The sequence below is a fragment of the Podarcis filfolensis genome (assembly GCF_964270895.1).
Source record: "Podarcis filfolensis genome assembly, chromosome: 4".
Classification (NCBI taxonomy): Eukaryota; Metazoa; Chordata; class Lepidosauria; order Squamata; family Lacertidae; genus Podarcis; species Podarcis filfolensis.
In genome coordinates, this window is record NC_139607.1 from 31,149,467 (window position 1) to 31,172,529 (window position 23,063).

The following is a 23,063-nucleotide window of genomic DNA, read 5'->3' on the forward strand; positions in this document are numbered from 1 at the left end:
CCAAAACATTCAAAAACCGAAACTCTATAGCCGACAGCTAGGTTTCAGGGTCTTGCACTCAGCGGAAGCCGTGTTTCCTGTTCGACTTCTGAGACATTCGAAAACTGAGGTACCACTGTAATAGGTGTGGTTCCCCTGAGACTCCATGCCCAGTGCAACCAAACCGGCTGCGTTCCCTTAAATCCACCTCTGTGGTACTTGTATAAGTTAGCTTACATCTGAAATATAGTTTCAAAAAGTACAGAACAGTCTCAATGGCATCCTGCTAAGAAAAAGATGGAAATCATTGTGTGTGTGTGTGTGTGTGTGCGCGCGCGTGCGTGCGCGTGTGTGTTTTCCTGGCCAGAGTGGGAGACATGGATCCAAAAGCATCGTTTATTTCAAATTCTCCAGTATTATTTATTTATTTATTTATTTATTTTTGCTGAAACAGGAATTAAAAAGATGAAAATGACTTCAAAAAATTGTTACGCCGCAGTACTAGAACCGTACTAAATATGGTCCAATACCATTAACTTCATCGAGATTTAAAGGTATCTAGAGTCAAGAACCGAAGGTCGGATGGATACCTAGCCCCAATATCTAACATGGGTCCTGCTTACTAAGTAACAATTATAGTATAATTTAGCTTGTGAAAGGCAAATTCCAAAGGTCCAAACTACATGTTTCTGTTTTCCTCAGAAATAAAATGCCTGGGAAGTTTTCCTCCTTCCCACTGTGTGCCTGATGCACTCTGGTGTTCGGTGAACATTGGGAACATGTGCACTGCCAGGGCAACATAATAGCTCTTCTCCAAAATATTCAATCTATGAAGGAACAGAGGGATGCAAATGAAAAACTGGTTTACCAAAGATTACTCTTAGATAGTGTGTTGGCCAAAAAGTTTACTTGTAGAAAGCATGGTAAAGCTATCGGAACCCATAAAAATCTGCTTTCAGTTAGTTAAAAGTGCTTAAGACCGTTGAGCTATATCATTGTTTTATCGTCCTCTGGAAGTTAGCTCAAAAGTAATGAGCATGTTTCATATCTGTGTTTGAAGCCACAGTTCTTTGGTCAGGTTCAGTCTGTGTGGCTTGACAGACACATTCAATGCACAGGCTTAGAGCCAAGCAGTGCAGCTGCATATAACATTAGTCTGACTGCTGTTTCCTTGCTGCAAAGCATCTTCAAGCGGGGTCGAATAATAATTTCCTCACCTGCTCCTTCACCTCTTGAAAGTTCCCCACTAAGGTAAAAGCAGCTTGTGAGATTCAAGGGGAAAGGGAGGTTAAGAATTATGCAGTTCAGTTCCATTTCTCTACAACCTATCACCCACTCCTAAGAAGCAGGGTTCATAAAAAAAGCAGTTGCCAGGTTAACATTATATACACCAGCACTATGTTTTACAATTTTGCCCTAAATCTGTATTATTATTATTATTGTTATTATTATTATTATTATTATTATTATTATTATTATTATTATTAGTTATTGCAGTTTAAATAGAATGATATGCTATGTCGAGATATCTCTACCCTAACATACTGATAAGCATTCATGTCTCCCTTTGAATAAAATCCTGGTTCTTTGAGTCTAGCACCTTGCAGTTGGGGGCCTCTGCATCTGCCTGTCCTAAGAACAAAACACGACACAAAAGATTGTTACCAGGTCTCTCTACCTTTTTAAAACAGACACACACAAAGCTACAATTTTTATTGGAGCATCAGCACTGGGGAAAGATGTATATAACCTAGTTCTGTGCAAAAGTAGCCTCCCAAAATTTTCAGAAGGCAAAATTGGGAAAGGGAAGAATTTTGCTATTGTACTATTTTTAAAAATGTTCCAGGGCACTTCTTCATAGCAAGAGAGGATGGATTCCATCTTCTAATGAGAGGGCAGTTGGAGAGAGATTAAATCCAAATACCTTGAGATCACAATCTGGATTAAGAAAGCTCTCAAATTACACTAACTACAGTTTATTTCGCAGTCTCATGTTGCTTTGGTTATGATTTATTATATGATGAACAAATGTGCCATTGTGTCTTTTTAAATGAAATAAGAGATCTATCTTAAAATCTTCAAACTACTGCTTCAGGATGAATCAGGAGATCACGGATACTTACAGAGAGGTTTCTGTTGTGGGATGGTGCTCCTTAAGTGTGCAAGGGTAGTTTTTGTTTGTGTTTTCAGAATCCACACAATGCTGTTGCTATCAAAATACCAGGTTGTATTTTACCCTCTCTTAAGCTTAAAAAACCAAAAACAACTTTGTGGCCAATAAGCTGTTTGCAATATTGTCAACGACCCATTTGCTAAGGGTTGGCCCTGCTGTTAGGCAGAGCGAGGCAACTGCCTCAGGCTGCAGATGCTGAGGGACAACAATGGTAGCTCGCTGACTGTTTCTCTGGAGCCCCCATCCATTCCCATCTATTGGAGGATAGAGCTTTTTGCGTAACACAGCCTGTTCTGCACCTACCAAAACAAGCTAGCTACCCAACCATGCACTGGAGGATGCTATGCAAAGTAGGATTCAACTGTCAGTCAGCTTCTGCATGTGGAATGTCCTTCACCTTGGGCAGAAAAATATATTGAGCCACCACTACATTTGCAATTTAAGCTCATGTCTGAAAGCACCCCATGTCACTCAGAGATACAAAACTCAGAGTACAGTCAGTGGCGTAGCGTGGGGGGTGCAGGGGGGGCCGGCCGCACCGGGCACAACATCTGGGGTTAGGGCAAATCCACAGGTTAGGGGGCGCAAATCCACGGGTTAGGGGGCGCAAATTACTTGCCTTGCTGTAATTACTTGGGTGCTGACAACCCACGCTACACCACTGAGTACAGTGGTACCTCGGGTTAAGAACTTAATTCGTTCTGGAGGTCCGTTCTTAACCTGAAGCTGTTCTTAACCCGAGGTACCACTTTAGCTAATGGGGCCTCCCACCGCCGCCGCGCCACCGGAGCGCGATTTCTGTTCTCATCCTGAAGCAAAGTTCTTAACTTGAGGTACTATTTCTGGGTTAGTGGAGTCTGTAACCTGAAGCGTCTGTAACCTGAAGTGTCTGTAACCCGAGGTACCACTGTAAATGGTCTCCACTAGGGCCCAAGTAAACATGTCTAACAACTGGCACGTGCGTTCAATAGCATGCAAGTTTCTCCTCTGTCCATGTCCATAGGACCTGAGTTCCTCCTTCCCTTACGCCTTCTGGAGTGCAAAGCATGACGATAAGAAAAGGGGGCACTCAGATGTCCATCTCTCCTCCTAGTCTGGCTCCTAGAAAATTTTCATGGCTGCTATGCCTTGCAAACATTTTTGCACCTCTGGTGCTCTGATCATTGTATCTTTTACTTATTTACATTTATCCTGCTCAGTTCAAAGCCCGCCCCCTTTTTTTATTCCACCATAATATTCATGGCTACCTTTGAACCACGGCAGATAACATTAGGTTGCATGTTTGCGGTGTTTGTTACCTGTTTATGTACATTACTTGATACAATCTGCTCTAATGATGAGCCACAGTATCCTTCACATTACCTACTTCAGTCATCACCTCATTGATTGCTAGTTCTTTAACAAGGTTGTGCAAATCATTTAATGTAACAGAATCAGAATCAAGTTCATACACAAGATCACCCCTTCCCGTTTTCTCTCAGTTAATCCAGAGTAACTACAAACACCATCAATACACACACACACACAGTGGTACCTCGGGTTACAGATGCTTCAGGTTACAGACGCTTCAGGTTCAGGTTACAGATTCCGCTAACGCAGAAATAGTACCTCGGGTTAAGAACTTTGCTTCAGGATGAGAACAGAAATCGTGCTCTGGCGGTGCGGTGGCAGCTGGAGGACCCATTAGCTAAAGTGGTACCTCAGGTTAAGAACAGTTTCAGGTTAAGAACGGATCTCCAGAACGAATTAAGTTGTTAACCCGAGGTACCACTGTACACACACACACACACACACACACACACACACACACACTGCTTTTTTTCTAAAAAGAAATGTTTAGGGGTACTCTCATTTTCCTACACATATTGAAAGATTTACAAAATGTTTAGGGGTATGCGTCCCCCTGTGCCCCCCCCCCGAAAAAAAGCACTGTGTGTGTGTGTGTGTGTGTGTGTGTGTGTAAGTGTAAAACCATTCCCACATAAAAATACATTGAAGGATGGGGATAAATTCGCACTTGAGAGTACAGAGGGAAGTTAAAATGTGTTGGTGGTTAGCCTAGCTCCATTAAATTATCCTGAGTGTGTGCCCTGAGTCTTTATGCAGTACGCATATAATGATCTTCCCAAAATAGCAATTGTAGCTCTCACATTACATCTGGAGATGCAGATATAATTTATGGGAATGCACCTGTGTCTTTAAAGCGGAAAGTGAGAAGTAGCCTTAGGCATGCTGTCTTCAGCGGCTTCTGAGTAATTAGAAGATAATTATTGGATATGACATCTTTTACTTTGTTATTTTTGTCCAGGTTTTCTTTTAAAAGAAATTGGCACATTTATATTTTAAGTAGCTTCGAACCAATGCCGTCACAACATCAAACCATATTAGAACATGTGAATTGTCAAAGCAATATTTTCAGAACTTCATCAGCAAACACCATGGTTTATTAGCATGCTTTCCCTGCAAGTTTCCACCCCCCCCCCCCCGTATTACTAGCTATGCAAGATGCAAATGAAGTATCACACATGGCTTATTCTGAACATCACACTGTAATTAAGTTTGCAGATGGCCGAAAAATAAACAGTGCTTATTCATATAAGACCAATATTGGAAGAGACTTCAAGAGATTGCAAATAATTTCAAATGGATTGGAAGTTTATCCAGAGTTTCTCTAGTGCTAATATTACTTAACATATGGGCCCTAGATTTCCCTCACAAGGAACCTCCCTAGAGCCCATGTTGCCAGGATTGATACGGGTAGTTATGTCAGGTTCTTACATGTTAATCACCCATACACAGCCCCTACCTAGGGCTTCATTTGTCCCCCATATCAAATGTGTCCTGGTTTTTGTGTGCCAGTTCATTAGTTACAAATGGGAAATGTGATGGATGCAGTGTGTGTGTGTTTGTTTGTTTGTTTGTTTGTTTGCTTGCTTGCTTGCTTGCTTGCTTTTTAAAAGGTGCTGAGTGTCAAGCGTGTCTGAAAATCATATTGCCTGCTTTCAAAGGCTATACTGTAATAACAAGAGGTGTGTGGAGTAATGCAAAACAGGACTAAGAGCTCCTTTATCTTAAACATTTGTGAAGAAGAGAGAACTTCAACAAGTCACATCCCCCCCGCTCCCTCAGCCCTGGTATGGCAAACTTCACCTGTCAAAATTCTCTTTTCTACACAACTCCTAAAGGTGCATGAACTATATTCTCATTTGCATCTGGCTAGGCTAGTGAGGAAGGGGTAGGTAGTGGCTGGTGGCAGTAGTGACTGGAGAGCAGAGTGGTGCTGCTTTACCTGCCTTTCCAATGCTAACATCACTGCCGATAACCCAAGATGGCGAGGGGCAATGTTATGTACTGAAGTTCTCACCCTGGGCCAGCAGGGGGATACTGTAGATCATTTTCACTCAGGTCCACATATGCAAATAAGAGATTGAAGGTGACGTTCAGTGATTGGATAGTTTCAGAAAATGGTTACTGTTGCGTTCTAGTGGAGCTCTATATAAGCAGGCTGGCTGAACCCTTCAGTTCAGTTCTGTTCTGGCCTGTGAATAAACAAGAGCTGTTTGAAGAATTGCTGTGTCGTCTGATATGTTCACCCACAACTTAACAGGCAAGGCAGCAGAAAGGTCAGTGCGATGTGGCTGCAGTGGCAGGAGTGCCAGATTAACTCCACTGCTGCACATGGACCATAGCCACGTCCCCACTACCGTTCTCTTTCCCCCTTTCAGTTACCAACAGCAAACTCCACATTGGTAAGCCAAGTAAATAATACCACCCCAGCCCATTCTGCCCTGCTGACCACTACTGGCTAGGAAGCTATGATTATTTCAAATCTTCCTGAGGTGAGCATGATGCAGTTTTTGCCCCAAGAAACTACTGATTGTGGGGGTTTTTTAAAGAGCACTATTATATTGTTGTGTACAGACCAGTTGTCATACTGATCCTAGGATGAGAATAACAAATGTGTCAACATAATGTGTCAGCATAAGTGCATTTAAAGCATGCTTTCCCCAAAAAAATCCTGAGAACTGTAGTTGACTCCCCACAGAGCTACAGTTGCTAGCATGCTCAGCAAACTACAGTTCCCAGGATTCATTGGGAGGGGAGTCACATGCTTCTAATGTGCTTTATATGCATAATGTGTACGCAACCTTACAACCCTGAACACAGTTTGACTTAACTTGAGGAATATGCTGTGGGCTGGGCTGTTAAATTTGCAATGCCTTCAATCTTACACACACACACACACACACACACACACACACACCCCTTGGAAGAAATGTCCAGTTCACCACTGTCTAGCTGTTTCTTTTCCTATTTAAATATCCACTTCTTGTGGAGGCTGGGAAAGAAATTTACTTTGCCAGGCCGATCCTATAAAGAGTTAACTTGCACAGAGCGGGCAGTCTAGCTGCTCAAACTCCGCTGATGCAAGGTCAACGGCAAACACAACCAAGAAAGTCAGAGTTGCTTTATTTTTCTTGTGAGCAGGTCAAATAAAACACTGCTGATGTTCCATTTATCTGGTGTGACAAGCAAACACTTGGCAGCCATTGCAAGCGCACACTGGAATCTGGCACCAGTCTCCTGGCCCAGCTGTCAGCCTGCTGACTAATCACTTCATCCTGAAGTTAATGCAGCTCTAGGTTTTTAACACTCTTTCATCTCACATACCCAGGCGCTCAGTCCTTGGAGAGAGCTATTTACTCTGGTAATGCAGTTATTAATTATAATTTTCCCCCCTCCGTTTTTGGCAGTAGGCTACTTGCATTAATTCTTTTCTTCAGCGTTTCTCTAATGTTTACAATCGTCGTTGCAGGTGGGGAGTTATTTTGACACTGCTTCTTCAACTTATCCGCAAGCTGTAATGGAAAGCTCCAAAAAAATATTAGATTGGATTTCCTTGGCTTTGTATGTGTGTGAGAGAGAGAGAGAGAGTGCGAGTGAGAGAGAGCTTGTTAAGGTTTTATTTTTAGCATTGTGCTCAGGGATTTATTTATTTATTTATTTTAGCTAGCATAATATTGTAGCAATTAGACTCTTAAGCACCATGCAGCATGCACCTGGTTTTTGTTTGGAAGGCTAATTTGCCTTAGGTTTGCATTATCGGATGGTACTTGCAGTTCTGTCAGCATAAATAGCATCTCTCTCCCAAGGACAGAGTTTAAGATGTTGGTGTAGCCTGCAAACTCTTTTCTTTCTTTTTTTTTTTTGGCAGCAGTCGCTTCAATTTTTGTGTTCGTAAAGGTGGCACTGTAAATATACAGTGGTACCTCGGGTTAAGTACTTAATTCATTCCGGAGGTCCGTACTTAACCTGAAACTGTTCTTAACCTGAAGCACCACTTTAGCTAATGGAGCCTCCTGCTGCCGCCGCGCCACCGGAGCACAATTTCTGTTCTCATCCTGAAGCAAAGTTCTTAACCTGAAGCATTATTTCTGGGTTAGTGGAGTCTGTAACCTGAAGCGTATGTAACCTGAGGTACCATTGTATTGGGGCAAATGTTATAGCAGAACGATGCCATGTAGCCCAGTCTTTTCTGGTATAAGACCCTTTTCCCACCCATCACCCACTTCTACTGAGATCGACCGAGTAGGAACAGGAGAATAAACCTTTTCTGTAGGGACATCCCAGTTGTGAAATGCCCACTCTCTGCCTCTGTATACCCAGTGCCTACAATTCTTGTTTTTATTATTAATTCAATTTTTACCCTGCCCTTCCTCCCAAAGGAGCCCAGGGTGGTCATACTACCTACAGAAGTAACACAGCATAATTTAAACATTTACAAAAAATTAAAGCAACTAAAAGTACATCGTTGGTTTATATACAGCAGTTTCCAAGCTCATGGCTTTCTGGTGCCAAGCATTCCAGTTCCTTGTATTTTTATCCACCCCATGCTTTTGGCGATGTATGGCTGCTGTTTATGGACACTTCTGTTAGTATTTTATCCAGATTCTTTGCTTTCCATGGCTCTGGTTTGAAATGTGGTTTATTTGATTATGTATTTTACATTTTTATTTAAAAAGATTGTAAGGCACTACGGGCATTTTATGGAGAGGCAAGCTATAAATGAAATTTCCAGAGCTCTCCCTCATCAGGGCTCCCATTTTTAGTATAATTTCCAATTCCAGTAAGGTGGAAAAATATTCTTGTTTCCTCAAGACTTCAGAAGATGCCCAAGAAAATTGGCAGGAAACAAAAGTAATATTTAAATACCTGGTTCACTCTAGGACATTCATTTTCGGGATAGTACCTAAAAGTTCCACAAGAACCAGGGCTCTTTCACCCCTTTAATAGGAATTTTGACACATGGTGCTTCTCACAGTGCTGTGTAAGAGAAAAGTTTGTATGCTGAAATCCTGTTTTCTTCTTTCCTCACCCCTGACTATTAAAGTTCAAGTGCATTTGTTCAAAGGAGCCTGTCAGGCCATACAATGCATAATGTTTCAAAATCTAAATGACACTTTTATCTGACTTTCAGTGAAAGCTATTGGGAAGTAAAGTAAGAGTTTTAAAATTTGATCATCACCACCACCATAAGATTCAGGATTATCTGCCACACGGGCACAATCCTTTCTTGTCTTGGCACTAGGGATGGAGGAGAAATTTTAATTTTGTTCACGTTTTAATGAAAAATCTCCCTAATTCACGCAGTTCAGTCCAATGTTCAAAATGAAACATGATCACCGTTCAAATTTTGCACTCGTCCAACTTTTGTGAAGCAGTTCTCTGACTGAACATTGTGAACCGAACCTGTATTATGTTAGGGGAAATTCCATGGAAAAATATTTATATTAGTCAAAACTGCATACAAACAGGTGCATATTAGGGAGAAATCCACACTAAAAACGCTGGTGTATTTTTGTTAAGGATTTATTTATTTATTTAAAACTCCCAAAATTGCTGCATAAATGTGGAGTGCTGGATTTAGGACTGGAACAATGAGAAACTGAGGGAAACCAAAATCATCCCTCCTTTGAACTTATGATCAAACGGGGGCCAGAAAATGGAACTGCAAAGAATTGTGAGGATGCATGAAGAGAAATTAAAACCATGCTGTTGGGTCCTTTGGGGCAGTTATTCTTCCCATCGGATATATTATGCCATAAGTAAACTATAAGGTCAGTGAAGCACTCCTTTCTGATTTGGGTAATGACTTTTTGTTTGTCCAATCTGCAGAGGAATGTCATTTAAGTTCTTAGTTCTGAGTGGGGTGAAAGGGACTTGTCACCTTCTGTGACTGGTATGGGAGATAATGTGGGAGTTATGGTTTGGTGAACACCCTGAGGCCCCCTTGAAGGGGGAGGATGTAGTATCTAGAACAGGGGTCAGCAAACTTTTTCAGCAGGACCATTGTCCCTCAGACCTTGTGGGGGGCTGGACTATATTTTGAAAAAGAAGTATGAATTCCTGTGCCCCACAAATAACCCAGAGATGCATTTTATATAAAAGCATACATTCTACTCATGTAAAAACACCAGGCAGGCCCCACAAATAACCCAGAGATGCATTTTAAATAAAACGACACATTCTACTCATGTAAAAACATGCTGATTCCTGGACCATCCGTGGGCCGGATTTAGAAGGCGATCCGGCCCCCGGGCCTTAGTTTGCCTACCCATGATCTAGAACATGCATGCCTTCAGGGCTGTAGGACTCAGTGGCACAGTTAAGGAGCACCTTTGGGGCCTACCTGTAACACCTGACTGGAGTTGTTGAGCTCCAGAAAGGGGTGGAGCATGAATGCCTCCCCAGTCACCTGAAAGGGTGGGGCATCATCATCATCATTTATTATTCATACCCCACCATCTGGCTGGGTTTCCCCAGCCACTCTGGGAAGCTCCTAACAGAATATTAATAAAAATAATAAAGCGATAAAACATCAAACATTAAAAACTTCCCTAAACAGGGCTGCCTTCAGGTGTCTTCTAAAAGTCAGATAGTTGTTTATTTCCTTGACATCTGATGGGAGGGCATTCCACAGGGCAGGTTCCACTACTGAGAAGGCCCTCTGCCTGGTTGCCTCTAACCTCACTTCTTGCAGTGAGGGAACCAGCAGAAGACCCTCGGGCAGAACGGTAGGGGGTAGAGGATGGGCTATTCCTGGTCATTGGCAGCGTGGCTCACCCACAGTTTTTGTTATTCATTAGATCTCACATCTTGTTCCCCTATACAGATTGAAATGTTTAAATAAATGTGGCCCAGTTCACCCAACCTTCTGCATCTTGCCTTATTTCCCTGTGTGGCAAGGGCACTGGTTTCCGGGGTTTAGGGCACTATGTCCCCCCCCCCCGGTCTTTTTATTTTATTTTATTTTTTGGAAGGGGCCAGTCCCCCTCAATGTTCAGAGCCCCCCTCCCCAGCAACATCAGGACATCATGCAGCTATGTGCCGGGCCCCTCAATGCTCTAGAGAAAGTGGTGCCTCCGCTGTGTGGTCACAAGGTGCAAATGAACTCGAAAATAAGCAAAAAAGAAAAAGTGTAACACAGTTTGTGAGGGAAAATAAAGCTCCTTTATCCACTGGGAAATTAGATGAAATGCATGAATAGTCTGTGTTAGTTTTCTTAAATTGGATGTAGGGATGCTAAAAGATGGATCTCATTGGGCAAGAGGAATTTGGCTGTCAAAAGGTCAGTGCCGTTTTGTGTAACTGACACTGAAGCAGAATATGACAGCATGGCTTAATAAGCCCTCTGTATCTGATTCCAGTGAGAACTCGGCTGCATTCAGTTTTGAGGGGTCCTCCTATCAGAAACATATGAGCCAATTGTATGTTTAGAAAAGGGCAATAAATATTAACCACAGCCAAAAGATATTGACTTTGGAGAAAAGACATGAAGATCTGGACATGTATAGTTAGGCTTGAGCGATAACAAGAAAGGCAGCGATCGAAAGTACATTTTCTCCCAAGCTCTTTGAAATAAATGAGACAGGTAAATGTGTTTAGGATTGGTGTGTTAAGAGTCATAGCACTTTTCAGATTTGAAAGGTTTCAGTGCTAGCCAGGCAAAGATTTAGGATTGTGGGATAACTGTGTATGGAAATAGACTAAAGATAATAAATTATGTGAAGGTACTGGTGCTAAGCATGAGGGGCATCGCCTGCCAATGATATGTTTTAAACTATTGAGCATTTTGCCCTGGATAAGGTAGGGAGAATGTATTTTTGTCTGAGTAATTTGAAAGCAGTACAGATTATGTGCTAGACTGTGTAAAAGACTCTTCAACTGCACAGGAAATCAATTGAAAAACTTAAGTGGTCACTTCCTTTCAGACACTCAGGACGATAGCAGTGCATTGAAATATTAAGTCATTGATCATATACACTTTCAAAACATAAAGTTCAAGTAATTTGACTGAGGAAGAATTAATCATGAACTGTAATTAAACGTACAGTATATCCAAGCACTTGCAGAGCTATAATGTTGTCATTGGCGGATTATAACTAAATACTTGTGACTAATGAAATCGCATTGATTTAATGAATTTGAAAGGGAGGGAATCTAAATTCGCGATCCTAGATGCTTGGAAGGCGAGCGACTTTTCATTCTGTTTGTGAAAGAACTCTGCTACGCAGCTTGTGGCAATACCCTCAGTGCCACCCCCACTGTGCCCTGCCCCCACCTGCTTCTCCTTGCTACCACCAGGTGCTTGCTGCCTCCTTCTGCTTTCCCACCACTGCAACCTTGCATCCCTCCACACCCATGCTTCCCTGCTGCTGCTACGGCCCACCCACAGCCTCATTGCCATGCCAATACCACAGCCGACCTGCTGTTGCTCCGCGTCTGAATCCTGAGAAGTTAGAGTTGCTTGGGGTTGGTGGTTCCTTGGTCCTGGAATTAGCTGAGTGACCTGTTCTGGAGGGGGTTGCACTTCCTTGAAGGAGCATAGCCTGGGTTTTCTCATTGATTCCATCTTATTGGAGGCATGAATGGCTACAGTGTGGCAGAATGCTGCAGCTGGCAAGCAAAGCCCAGGCAAATAAGACTTGTAATAGGGCTTTGGTGGTCGTGGGACCTCAGTTGTGGGATAGTTTTTCCCCCTAAAGTTAGCCGGATGCTGGCAATGGCAAGTTTGTAGTGAGATATGGAAACATTCCTCTTCTGCCAGGCGTTCTGAATCTTTAGTACAGTGGTACCTCAGGTTACAGACGCTTCAGGTTACAGACTCTGCTAACCCAGAAATAGTACCTCAGGTTAAGAACTTTGCTTCAGAATGAGAACAGAAATAGCACCGCCGTGGCACAGCGGAAGCGGGAGGCCCCATTAGCTAAAGTGGTACCTCAGGTTAAGAACAGTTTCAGGTTAAGAACAGACCTCCAGAACGAATTAAGTTCATAACCCGGGGTACCACTGTACTGGCTTATTTATTGAGAGGGACCAAAGAGGGATGTTGTATACAGAATTGAACCATGAATTTCAGGTGCCTTGTTTTTGTGTCATTTTGTATGTTGCGTATTCAACGGCCAGATAGCTTTGAGCATCTAACACCAATCTTGGTCCAACTCCCTTAGCTGCCAGTTAGTTCCTGGGCCCAATTCAAAGTGCTGGTTTTGACCTATAAAGCCTTAAATGGCTCAGGACTGCAATTCCTCCGAGACCACCTATCCTCATATGAACCAGCCCGGACCCGGTGATCTTCATCTGAGGCCCTTCTTCATGTGCAACCTCCAGAGGGTGGCACCATGAGAACTGGCCTTTTCTGCAGTGGCTCCCTGTCTGTGGAATGTTCTCCCCCGGGAAGTTCGCCTGGCCCCCTGTTGCATATCTTTAGGTTCCAGGCAAAAACATTCCTCTTCTCCCAGGTCTTTGACTAATTAAACAATCTATGGCCTTTTAAACACTTTGTGTGCATGGTGTGTGTGTTATTGTTTTGTTTGTTACTATGTCACATATTTTTATCTATGCTGCAAACCACCCTGTGATCCTTGGTTGTAGAGCGGTATATAAATTTAATAAATACATTTCTGTGTTTGCTGGGCAGCTGCATAAGCATTTTCTAATTCATGGTAGAGCATGTATTTTGCAGGTTCAATCCCTGGTATCTCGGGTTAGGGCTGTGAAAGACTCCAGCCTGTAAACCCTGGAAAACTGCCACCAATAGGTGTCAACAATACTAGATGGACCCTTTGGCTTGACTCGCTTGTTGTGTCACAAATTGCAGTCTTACCTGGCAGATGGCAGGTAGCTGCCACCATTAAGCATAGTAGAAATAGGGCATTGCTGAGGTGGGTAGCTGGTTGTGGACTGGGAAGCCATGAACATGCCCAGCAGCAACAGACTGGGTTAAAGAGCAACTGTTGGCAAGGAAGGACAACTCCTCATCAAGGTGGGAAAGAGGTTAAAGTAATCAAGCGTGCCCCAGCAGCAGCAACTGGACTTACCAGACTAGTCTGATGAACACCAGTAGCACAGGTGCAGAAGCAGGATGTTGTCTCGTTATCAATACGAACAGAGCAAGTGATTTGAGGGCAATTGTGCCCAATAGAGCTGGGCGATATATAGATATATCGCCCAAAACCGGTTTGAAGTCCTTATCATGGTAGCAGTTTCATAATTTTTGACCTGACAATATATTGCGAATCATGGTGTGTGTGTGTGTGTGTGTGCACGTGCACGATGCAAAAATGACAGTGTAGGAAAAACCATGAAGCCAGCCAATGCCTCTACATAGCTCTATCTTTATTTCAGACATTGTGATATATCAGTACATCACGATGTTTAGCTAGTGGTATATTGTGAAGTTAAAAACCAGATATCACCCAGCCCTGTTCACCTCTACATAAAAAGGTAAAGGGACCCATTAGGTTCGGTCGTGACCGACTCTGGGGTTGCGGCACTCATCTCGTTTTATTGGCCGAGGGAGCCGGTGTAGAGCTTCCGGGTCATGTGGCCAGCATGACTAAGCCGCTTCTGGCGAACCAGAGCAGCACATGGAAACACTGTTTACCTTCCCGCCAGAGCAGTACCTATTTATCTACTTGCACTTTGACGTGCTTTCGAACTGCTAGGTTGGCAGGAGCAGGGAACGAGCAACGGGAGCTCACCCTGTTGTGGGGATTCGAACCACCGATCTTCTGATCGGCAAGTCGTAGGCTCTGTGGTTTAACCCACAGCGCCACCCACATCCCTCACCTCTACATAGTTCTGTCCTTATTTCAGATGTCATGATATATCAGTATATTGCAATGTTTAGCTGGTGATATATCACAATGTTGAAAACCAGATATCGCCCTGCCCTTGTGCCCAACATCGGAGTATTCAGAGCCTAGTTATTTGTGGAACTTGTCGGTATCGCTAATGAACACACACATTCTTTCCCTCCTTTCCCTCTTTTTGGAAGCTCTACATTTTCCTCTGTCCTGCTGATGTGATGTGGAAAGTTGCATGGTAGATGCTGCACCTTAATTCAAATGCAACCACCATTGCTAAACTTCCTTCTGGACAAATTCTTCCAACAGGCCTCTGTTTGCCAACATCTGCATTAGTGTGAATCCTGCAAAAACAGAAGTTCTTTTTATAGGGTATTATAGGCATGTGCCTTGATTTACGTTCTCTCTCTCTCTCACTCCCTCTCTCTCTCTCCCCATTCCCTCCCACCCTTTATTTGGGTCTGGCAGCACCACTGTGCAGCAGTCCAGCTGCAGGATTTCGGGGATCACCAGCAAGTGCTCCAGCAGCAGCAGCTCCAGTGAATCTGAGAGCAGTTCAGAATCCGACTCAGAGAGTGAAAGCAGTTCTACCGAGAGCGACAGCAAGAAGCCCTCTCATTACTCCAGCCCAGAGGTAAGGAGTTCTGCATCTTTCACTCCCATTGAAACATAATGAGCAAGAAGTTAAGTTTCCGAATCAGTGGAACCTTTGTCCCAAGTAATGCGTTTAGTTAGGATCAAGGAGGTTTTATGCAGTGCTTTTTTTAAAAAAAAAAAAAGGTGCCAGATCTCACCATGAAGTTGTTACCGTAAGTGCCACACCTTTAACACACTTTTTACATGAGGGGGTGGGGGTGGGTAAGGTGCCAGTACTGTAGAAAAAAGCACTGGTTTTATGTGGCATCTTGGTGGGTGACTTCCCCATGCCTTAAGTGTGGCATTTTGTGCAGTTGAGGAATTGTGAAAAAAACACTATTAAAAAATCCTTTTCAGCCCTGTTGGAAACACAAGGCAGCCTTGAGCTACTAAGCCTATGAGACTAAAATAAAAGAATGCATATGCTTTTATGCAAATTTCAGGGCATGGCTGAGCACTGTGCATGTTTAGCAGTATGTCCTATATGAAGTATGAATGCAATATAGCCTATATTCCAAGCACTGCCCCCCAAGCTTACTACATTGGCAAACACCACTCCTATAGCGTTTCACTCCTGTGACAAAAGGACCACTCCCCCATGTTCCTGGTCCACTACACCACTGTTCCTAGTATACTTGCAGCTTCTAAATCACAGTTTTATTCATTCATCTAAAACATTTATCTACTGCCTTGTATGAATGACCTTAAGGCCATTTAGGAAAAAAATGAAAAGCAAGTAGCAATACCAGCAAAGCAAACAGCAGATAATAGCTGGGATAAAATATTATATGGCGCACTCCAGACACCACTGAACTACAGCTCCCAATATCCCCAAATTTTAGTTTTTGTCCAGAAAACCTGGACAACGCACCTTGCTCTGAACACTTTCCTGGGAAGTAAGTCCCATTGAACTCAGTGGGGGCCATTTCTGAATAGGCATTGTGGGATTGTGCTGTTAAAAGAGATAAAAAAAATAGTTATTAAATATTCACAGTAAACGCAGGAATACTTCCTTTGGATGGGGCTTTGTGTTCATGTTTCTGAATAAGATTGAAGAGTAACATCTGTTCAACCTTGCAACTCCGCCTGAATTCAATGGTTCACGTTTGTTTCTAAGGTCATTTGTTTCTGTTGGTAGCGGAGGAACACCATTAATCAATGCCTACGCTATACTAATAAAAGTCATTAACTATACATGTTGTCTTTCATATAGTTTCCTCCCTTTTCTATTCTGATAGGAGCCCAAGTCAGTTCTAGACAAACTTATGAAGGGTAGTTCTCTTTATGGAATCTCCATGTACAAAGGGGGTTCACTTGTGAATATTAGATGCTTGTATTCAAGCCAGGAGACCATCCCCATCATGTTTTGCTTGTGAGTGATTGAGAAATCTGGCTGCCACTGTGGGAAATGAAGTGATGGATATTCTATTATGGTAATAGAATAGCCACACTTTTTAGTTAAATAATATTTTTATTTGCTGGCCATGAAAAGAATAACCAGTTCCTTAAGAGTATAAAAGCACTGTAAAGTCTCTACTGTATAAGCTGGAGTGTTATGAAATGTTTGGAGTTTCAAACTTTATTTTCCTAGCCTGAACAGCCATCGTCAAACAAGTGGCAGCTGGATAAATGGTTAAATAAGGTTACTTCACACAAAGCACCTATTCTGAACCAAAACGGACTGGAGCTCTTTCAGTGTTACAGCAAAGGGAAAGATGAAGGGCAAGACTGTGAACATTTACCTCCCATTTGCCAAACCGGTCTCAGAGATAAAGAGGTTAAGAATCCCAGCAAGGAGGACCTGAGGCCTAGGACAGCTAACAAAGCCCCGGGGCATAAAGGAGGGAAGCAGAAATCGCCTCCTTCGGCTGCTGCCATTTCTGGAGATAGTGGTCCTCTGAGGAGGACAGCCTGCAAAAAACAGCCAAGAAGGACAGAGAGGACCTCTGGTGGTGATATCTTAAATGGCCATGCAGCTGATGATCTTGACTTGAACCAAGTACATTTGGAAAATAATAGCACATGTGAACAACCTAAAACCAGGCCTTGCAACAACAAAGCTGAGCACAGGAAGGAAACACGTGCTGCCTGCGAAAAGAGGCGTACAAGGGGGTCAGGTAAAACAGCACCCAAATCCAAGGAATTTATTGAGACAGATTCTTCGTCTTCAACGTCCTCAGATACAGATTCTCAGTCGGAACAAGAGGATTACCCTTTACACAAGCCTCAGACTGTGACCTCAGCATCAGCTGGAAGTGACCAGAAGCTGAAGGACCCTGGGAATAATAATACCAACAAAGCAAACAGCAGTTGCAGTGCCTTTGGTTCAGTTAACACCAGGACTAGTAACGATATAGCAAAGGAACTGGAAGAGCAGTTTTACACCCTGGTTCCATTCGGTCGGAACGAGCTCCTATCTCCCCTGAAAGACACAGACGAAGTGAAAGCACTTTGGGTCAAAATTGATTTGACTCTCTTGACCAGAATTCCACAGCACTTACCTGAGGAGCCACTGCAAATTAATGCTGGAGTTAAAGAAGCAATCAGTATGCAGCACAACATTGTTACTGATCTGCCGGCAGAAAAGGTCATCCCCAAATCTAGAAGGAAACGCAAGGTAGGCTCCTTAGATTTGTTTTTAATTTTTAAAGGGCTAAAGGGAAGTGCTTGGTTGCATCTAAAGTGTATGCCTGTACAGTGGTACCTCAGGTTAAATACTTAATTCGTTCTGGAGGTCCGTACTTAACCTGAAACTGTTCTTAACCTGAAGCACCACTTTAGCTAATGGGGCCTCCTGCTGCTGCCACGCCGCCGGAGCACGATTTCTGTTCTCATCCTGAAGCAAAGTTCTTAACCTGAAGCACTATTTCTGGGTTAGTGGAGTCTGTAACCTGAAGCGTATGTAACCTGAGGTACCACTGTATAAGTTTCCTGGGTTGTATCCAGTGCTATGTGAGCAGAGTTCTACCTGCACAACAGGACATTCATTTCCTCCTCTTCCCCTCACCCCCTCATTCTCACAGTCGGCTCCAGAGGGTCCCCCAACCCTCTGGAGCTGATTTTGATGGTGTGAGGGGGATAGAAGGGACAAGAGAGGACATTCCATTGCATTCATGGAAGTCTGTTGTGCCAACACAGCTGTAGCATTGGGTCTACAGCCCTTATCCTTCAGTCATTATAGTGGCTCACAGCATATCCAGGGTTGGTAGAGGTGAAATTTAGTCAGTCCACATTTTGCAAACCTACCATATTTCAAAACCAAAATGTGAACTGAAGCACAGCTGTCCTTTGAAATTTGTCCTGCTCCAAATTCTGCAATGCAGTTCTTAAGCTCTTTTTTTTAAAAAAATGTACCAGGTACATATCATGAGTAACTGTGCACAGAAAAGAACATATTAGTGAAAACATTATACAAAAATTGCTTGCAAAAAAAGTACATATTAGGAGGAAAATGCCTCAAAATGTGTACAAACTTTGTGGGACCTTTTAAAAAAAAAGCAGCAAACTGAAGCAGGCATGGGGCAAACTGAGGTTAAGGTTGGAAAAATGAGAAAGTAAGAGAAACTAAAATTGACAGATTCATCCATTCCTGTCTCTCTCTGCAAATGCAAATAAAATTCCATATATTTTAGGAGAAACCCCTAAATGATCCCCTAAGAACTTTGAAAGTTATAAAGAGATTATAATAAAAAAAAAGTAATGCAGATGAGGCCTACATTTCTGTTTAAAGATAAAGGTAAAGGGACCCCTGACCATTAGATCCAGTCGTGGCCAACTCTGCGGTTGCGGCGCTCATCTTGCTTTATTGGCCGAGGGAGCCAGCGTACAGCTTCCGGGTCATGTGGCTAGCATGACTAAGCCGCTTCTGGCAAACCAGAGCAGCGCACGGACACGCCGTTTACCTTCCCGCCGGAGTGGTACCTATTTATCTACTTGCACTTTGACGTGCTTTCGAACTGCTAGGTTGGCAGGAGCAGGGACCGAGCAACGGGAGCTCATCCCGTCGTGGGGATTCGAACCGCCGACCTTCTGATCAGCAAGCCCTAGGCTCTGTGGTTTAACCCACAGCGCCACCCAAGTCCCTTACACATTTCTGTTTAGCATACAGTTAATTTCTAACTTGACCCTAAAGTTAGAGTACCCATCTGATCACCCAGCGTATTGGGGTAGCGCCATGTACCCACCTTCTCTAGGACAGTGTTGCTCCCGCTTGCTAGGATGGGGAGGGGAGGCTGGCAGCAGTGTTGGGCTTTGTCAGGTCCCCCTGCCAACAGGACCCCAACATTTATCACATACACTTGATTTTCCCCAAAAGTCCTATATGCACTGGTGATTTGTTATGTGTTGGGGAGCAGTGATGCCACACTCATTGGGGCAGGGATGAGGCAGAGTGAAATGGCACTAAGGACAGATAAGCTCCAGGTTAGCAGGAGTCAATGTCAAGGAGCACTATAGAAAGTAAACAATGTGCCCTTTAACTAATATAAATAAACAAATGTTGACGCAGAAGGAGTTGTTATGTTCCTAATTGTGAATAACTGACATGGCTTAATACTTAATATATGTATACACACACACACACACACACACACACACACACACACACACACACAAACATGCATGCATACATCCTACCAAAATATAAAATTTATAAGCACTACAGTGTTCAATAAATAGTAATATTCAACGTCTATGCTATTACCTGCACAATTCGATATATGATGGAGCCTTTTCTTCCCGTAGTATGAAAATGAGGAAGAAAACAGGGAGAGCAAGAAAATTCATACTGAGCAAGAGTGCTCTTCACATTTACTTGCTTCGGCCCAAGTTGCTTCTGCACCAAATAATTGCAATATGATTAAAAACAGGTATGTGTTTCTTGTGTTAGATGAGATTCGGTCTTTTAAAATTCAGTGTAAATGATGCTTGGTATCTAAAGGGAAATGATTTTGCATATTGCTGCAATTTACTGTCAAAATGTGTTAACTTCTACTTACAATTACTGGATTTCGTTCAAAATATTTATTTGTTGTTATGGCATATGAAAAAATCTTAGCATTGTAAATATCTGCAGCAAAAAAGGGGAGCACGTTAGACTGGTTATTTAAAACTGCCACTTGGCTTGAACCTTCAGGGTTGGACAGGATGCAATCATTTAAAACCATTTCTAGAGGTGTGGCATGCTGATACCTTCATCTTGATTCTCAGTGGCAGCGGTATAGTGATGCCAGCCTAGCCCGCGCAACCAAGCAGAGCAGGGCCACACTGAACCGCCTGCCTACCTGTTCAGGGGGAGCTTGACCAGCCGGCTCTTGGCAGGTGGAGAGGAGCACCAGGTTGGGCTCCGCTGAGGTCGCCTGTGTGGGGGTGCCTGGTTTGCACCCCCTCAAAAATTGTGTACCCAGGGCCACAACCCCCCTGGCACTTCCACACACGTACTACGCCTCTGTCAGTGGCACTCATCACCTGAGACTGCTATTCAAATGTAGCTGGATTCCTGTAGATGTCAATTTAAATGATCTATTGTGAACCTTTTTTAGCATGGTTGAAGTTGCAGTTCACACTGGTGCTACAAGAGAACCAGAATTATTCAGTGTTAAATTTATGTGGGAAGTGGCCATCTCTCAACAGTAGAGCACATTATATGCATGCAGATAGTCCCAACTTCTCCAGCTAAAAATAACAAGGTGATGGGAAACATTTCTGCCCGACACCTTGGACAGTCACTTTGAAACAGGTAGTACTGGACTGAGTGATCCAGTGGCCTGACTCTGTTTAAGGCAGATTCATATGTTGATATACTTCTATTAGGGATTGGGCTTTGTGGGGTTTATTTATGGGAATTAATTGCAGGGCTTGTTGGTTCCTCTGTGGCCTGTTCCTCCCTAAGGCAGACAGGCATTTGCACAGGCTGCTTGTGTTGATGTCATCAGCATATGCCAGTGTCTAGGTGCCTCTGTCCATATTGTGTGTAAATTAAGAGAAGGTGACAAAATGACGCTGGCATGGGCTAGAGAATTGTGTTTGCTGTCACAAGTGGTGTTATGGCCATTAGGGAACAGTTAACTCAGCTGCGATACTGCATGACTTGTACAATTAGGACTGCGCTTATCTCAAATGATGTGCAAGGAAGGGGGAAGATTTGCATTTCTCAATGAAAAATATTTCTTCTGTGATGGGGAAAGGGATTTTCCCCATAACAGAGATAGTTCCTTGAGGGATTTGAGAAAAAAACACTACTTAATAGACATTTTGCTTGTACAGATGATGTAATTTGAAGTTCACTATCTCGAAAATTAAAGCCTTTAAAAAAAAAATTTTAATCCAGAATGTTACAGAAATGAAAAACCATATTATAAACTCAGAGCTAGCAGACTGTTCAGTCCACAGTCTTACCCTGCCATGTTGTTTTCCAGCTAGACTATTATGTTTTATGGGTATTTCTTACCTCTTTATAGATGCAATAGAGCACAATATGTGCTTAATCTAGTCAGGAAAAAATATGGGGCAAAATATACTTCGTTTTATAGCACTGTTTTAGTGTTCTAAGTTAATTTAGCAGGTCCTCTCTCTGTTCATTAATTTATCTTATTAGTCTTTAAAATCTGGAAGCACCATGCTTCATAATTTAGAAGCCTTTTTTATAGGTTATCACCCAGCATTTAGCCTACTCCAACGTGGACATGTGTAAAAGGTAAAACCGTGCTTCCGAAACAGTGCTCTGCTGCTAGTTTAAAATGCAAACATTTTAATATGCGCTTTCCCTCCTTTTGTATATGTGCACTTTTTGTGAGGAGCGCAAAGAGCTTCACAGCATGGCTGCCTCACCTGCAGCAGTGCTATCATCCTATTGTGTTACCGAAGGATGAGCCTTGGGAGCCCTTCCAAGTCTACAGTTCTATGATTCTATGAAATGCTCCTCACTCTCAACTTTTTAAAAACCAGTACTTAATTTATGCCCTTTTATGTTACACCTTCTTCACTGAGCTCAGGGTGGTGCACCTAGTCCCTCCTGACCCTCATTTTATCCTCACGATTACCCTATGGGATAGGTTAGGCTGAAAGAGAGCAACTGGCCTAAGGCCATGCAGATTGCATCACGACTTAGCAGGGATTCTATCCCAGTCCTAGTCTAACACTCTAATTCAGGTGTAGCTCACATGGTACCCTCCACTATTGTCCATGCAGGCTGGGACTGATAGGAGCTGTAGTTCAACAAGGTTTGTAGGACATGGCATCACTACTCCTGCCTTAACCATTATACAGCAGTAGCTCTTACAGCGCAATGAATCTTCACTTCAAAGTAGGTCTCACCGAGTTCAGTGGGGGTTACTCCTAGCTAAATGGGTACAGGATTTCAGTCTTAACCATTTTCTTATAAATAAAATGATAGAAAGCCCTCAGCTTTTAAAAATACATATTTAAATAAGCATTTATGTGTGAAACGTTGTGCCTATTTTTTATTTTTAATGGCACAGACAGGAAATAATCTGATTTCTCTATTCCTAACCCAATATTAATATCGAACACTTGTGTTCTGGTCTTTTGGTTCTGCCACTAAATAATGTTACTCTGGGTCAGAATGTCTAGGCCACAATGTGGCTGTGAAACAGAAACAAATGATAAAAATTATTGTCTGTTGAACTTTGCTCTAGGAGCAATAAGTAACAGCATACTGCAGAATGCTGGAATGGTTTGATTTTGTGGAGAAAGCTGCACTTAGAGCATTGTAGTGCATATTTATCAATTTCCTTCTTTGTGCTCTTTTGGCTTTTTGCTCTTTACCAGCTCCATGAGCCTGTATTTCTCTCTCCTCAAACCCTGAATCAAATTAAGTTAACAGCACTATCAGAACCTGGTCAGCAAGTTCAGAGAAATTTCAGCCACTTAGAAGCACATTTCTCCGTTTCAGCCAACATGAGGTTTATCAGCCTGACTTATGAAGTGTCACCTGTGATTGCAAAATTGTACTCCATAACCTAAACCTACTCTTAAAAGCTTCATCTTATTTTCCAACCATCTTTTAAAACAATATCCAGCAACTCTTCATTTCTGTTATAAGTACTTGGATAGATACTAACCACCGAATTGTAGTTTGCTTCTAGAATAAAAGAGAACAACGATCT

General features: G+C 42.8%; 1 protein-coding gene across 8 annotated transcripts in view; it reads left to right on the plus strand.

Annotated features, from left to right (window-relative positions):
- AFF3 (ALF transcription elongation factor 3) overlaps nucleotides 1–23,063 on the plus strand; it is a 239,607-nt gene that overhangs the window by 193,874 nt on the left and 22,670 nt on the right. For all 8 annotated transcript variants that reach the window (XM_083610449.1, XM_083610448.1, XM_083610447.1 and 5 more), the window contains 3 exons: nucleotides 14,770–14,935; nucleotides 16,529–17,554; nucleotides 19,681–19,805. In XM_083610449.1, coding sequence (XP_083466575.1) covers nucleotides 14,770–14,935; nucleotides 16,529–17,554; nucleotides 19,681–19,805 — 1,317 coding nt within the window. The remainder of the gene's footprint in view (nucleotides 1–14,769; nucleotides 14,936–16,528; nucleotides 17,555–19,680; nucleotides 19,806–23,063) is intronic.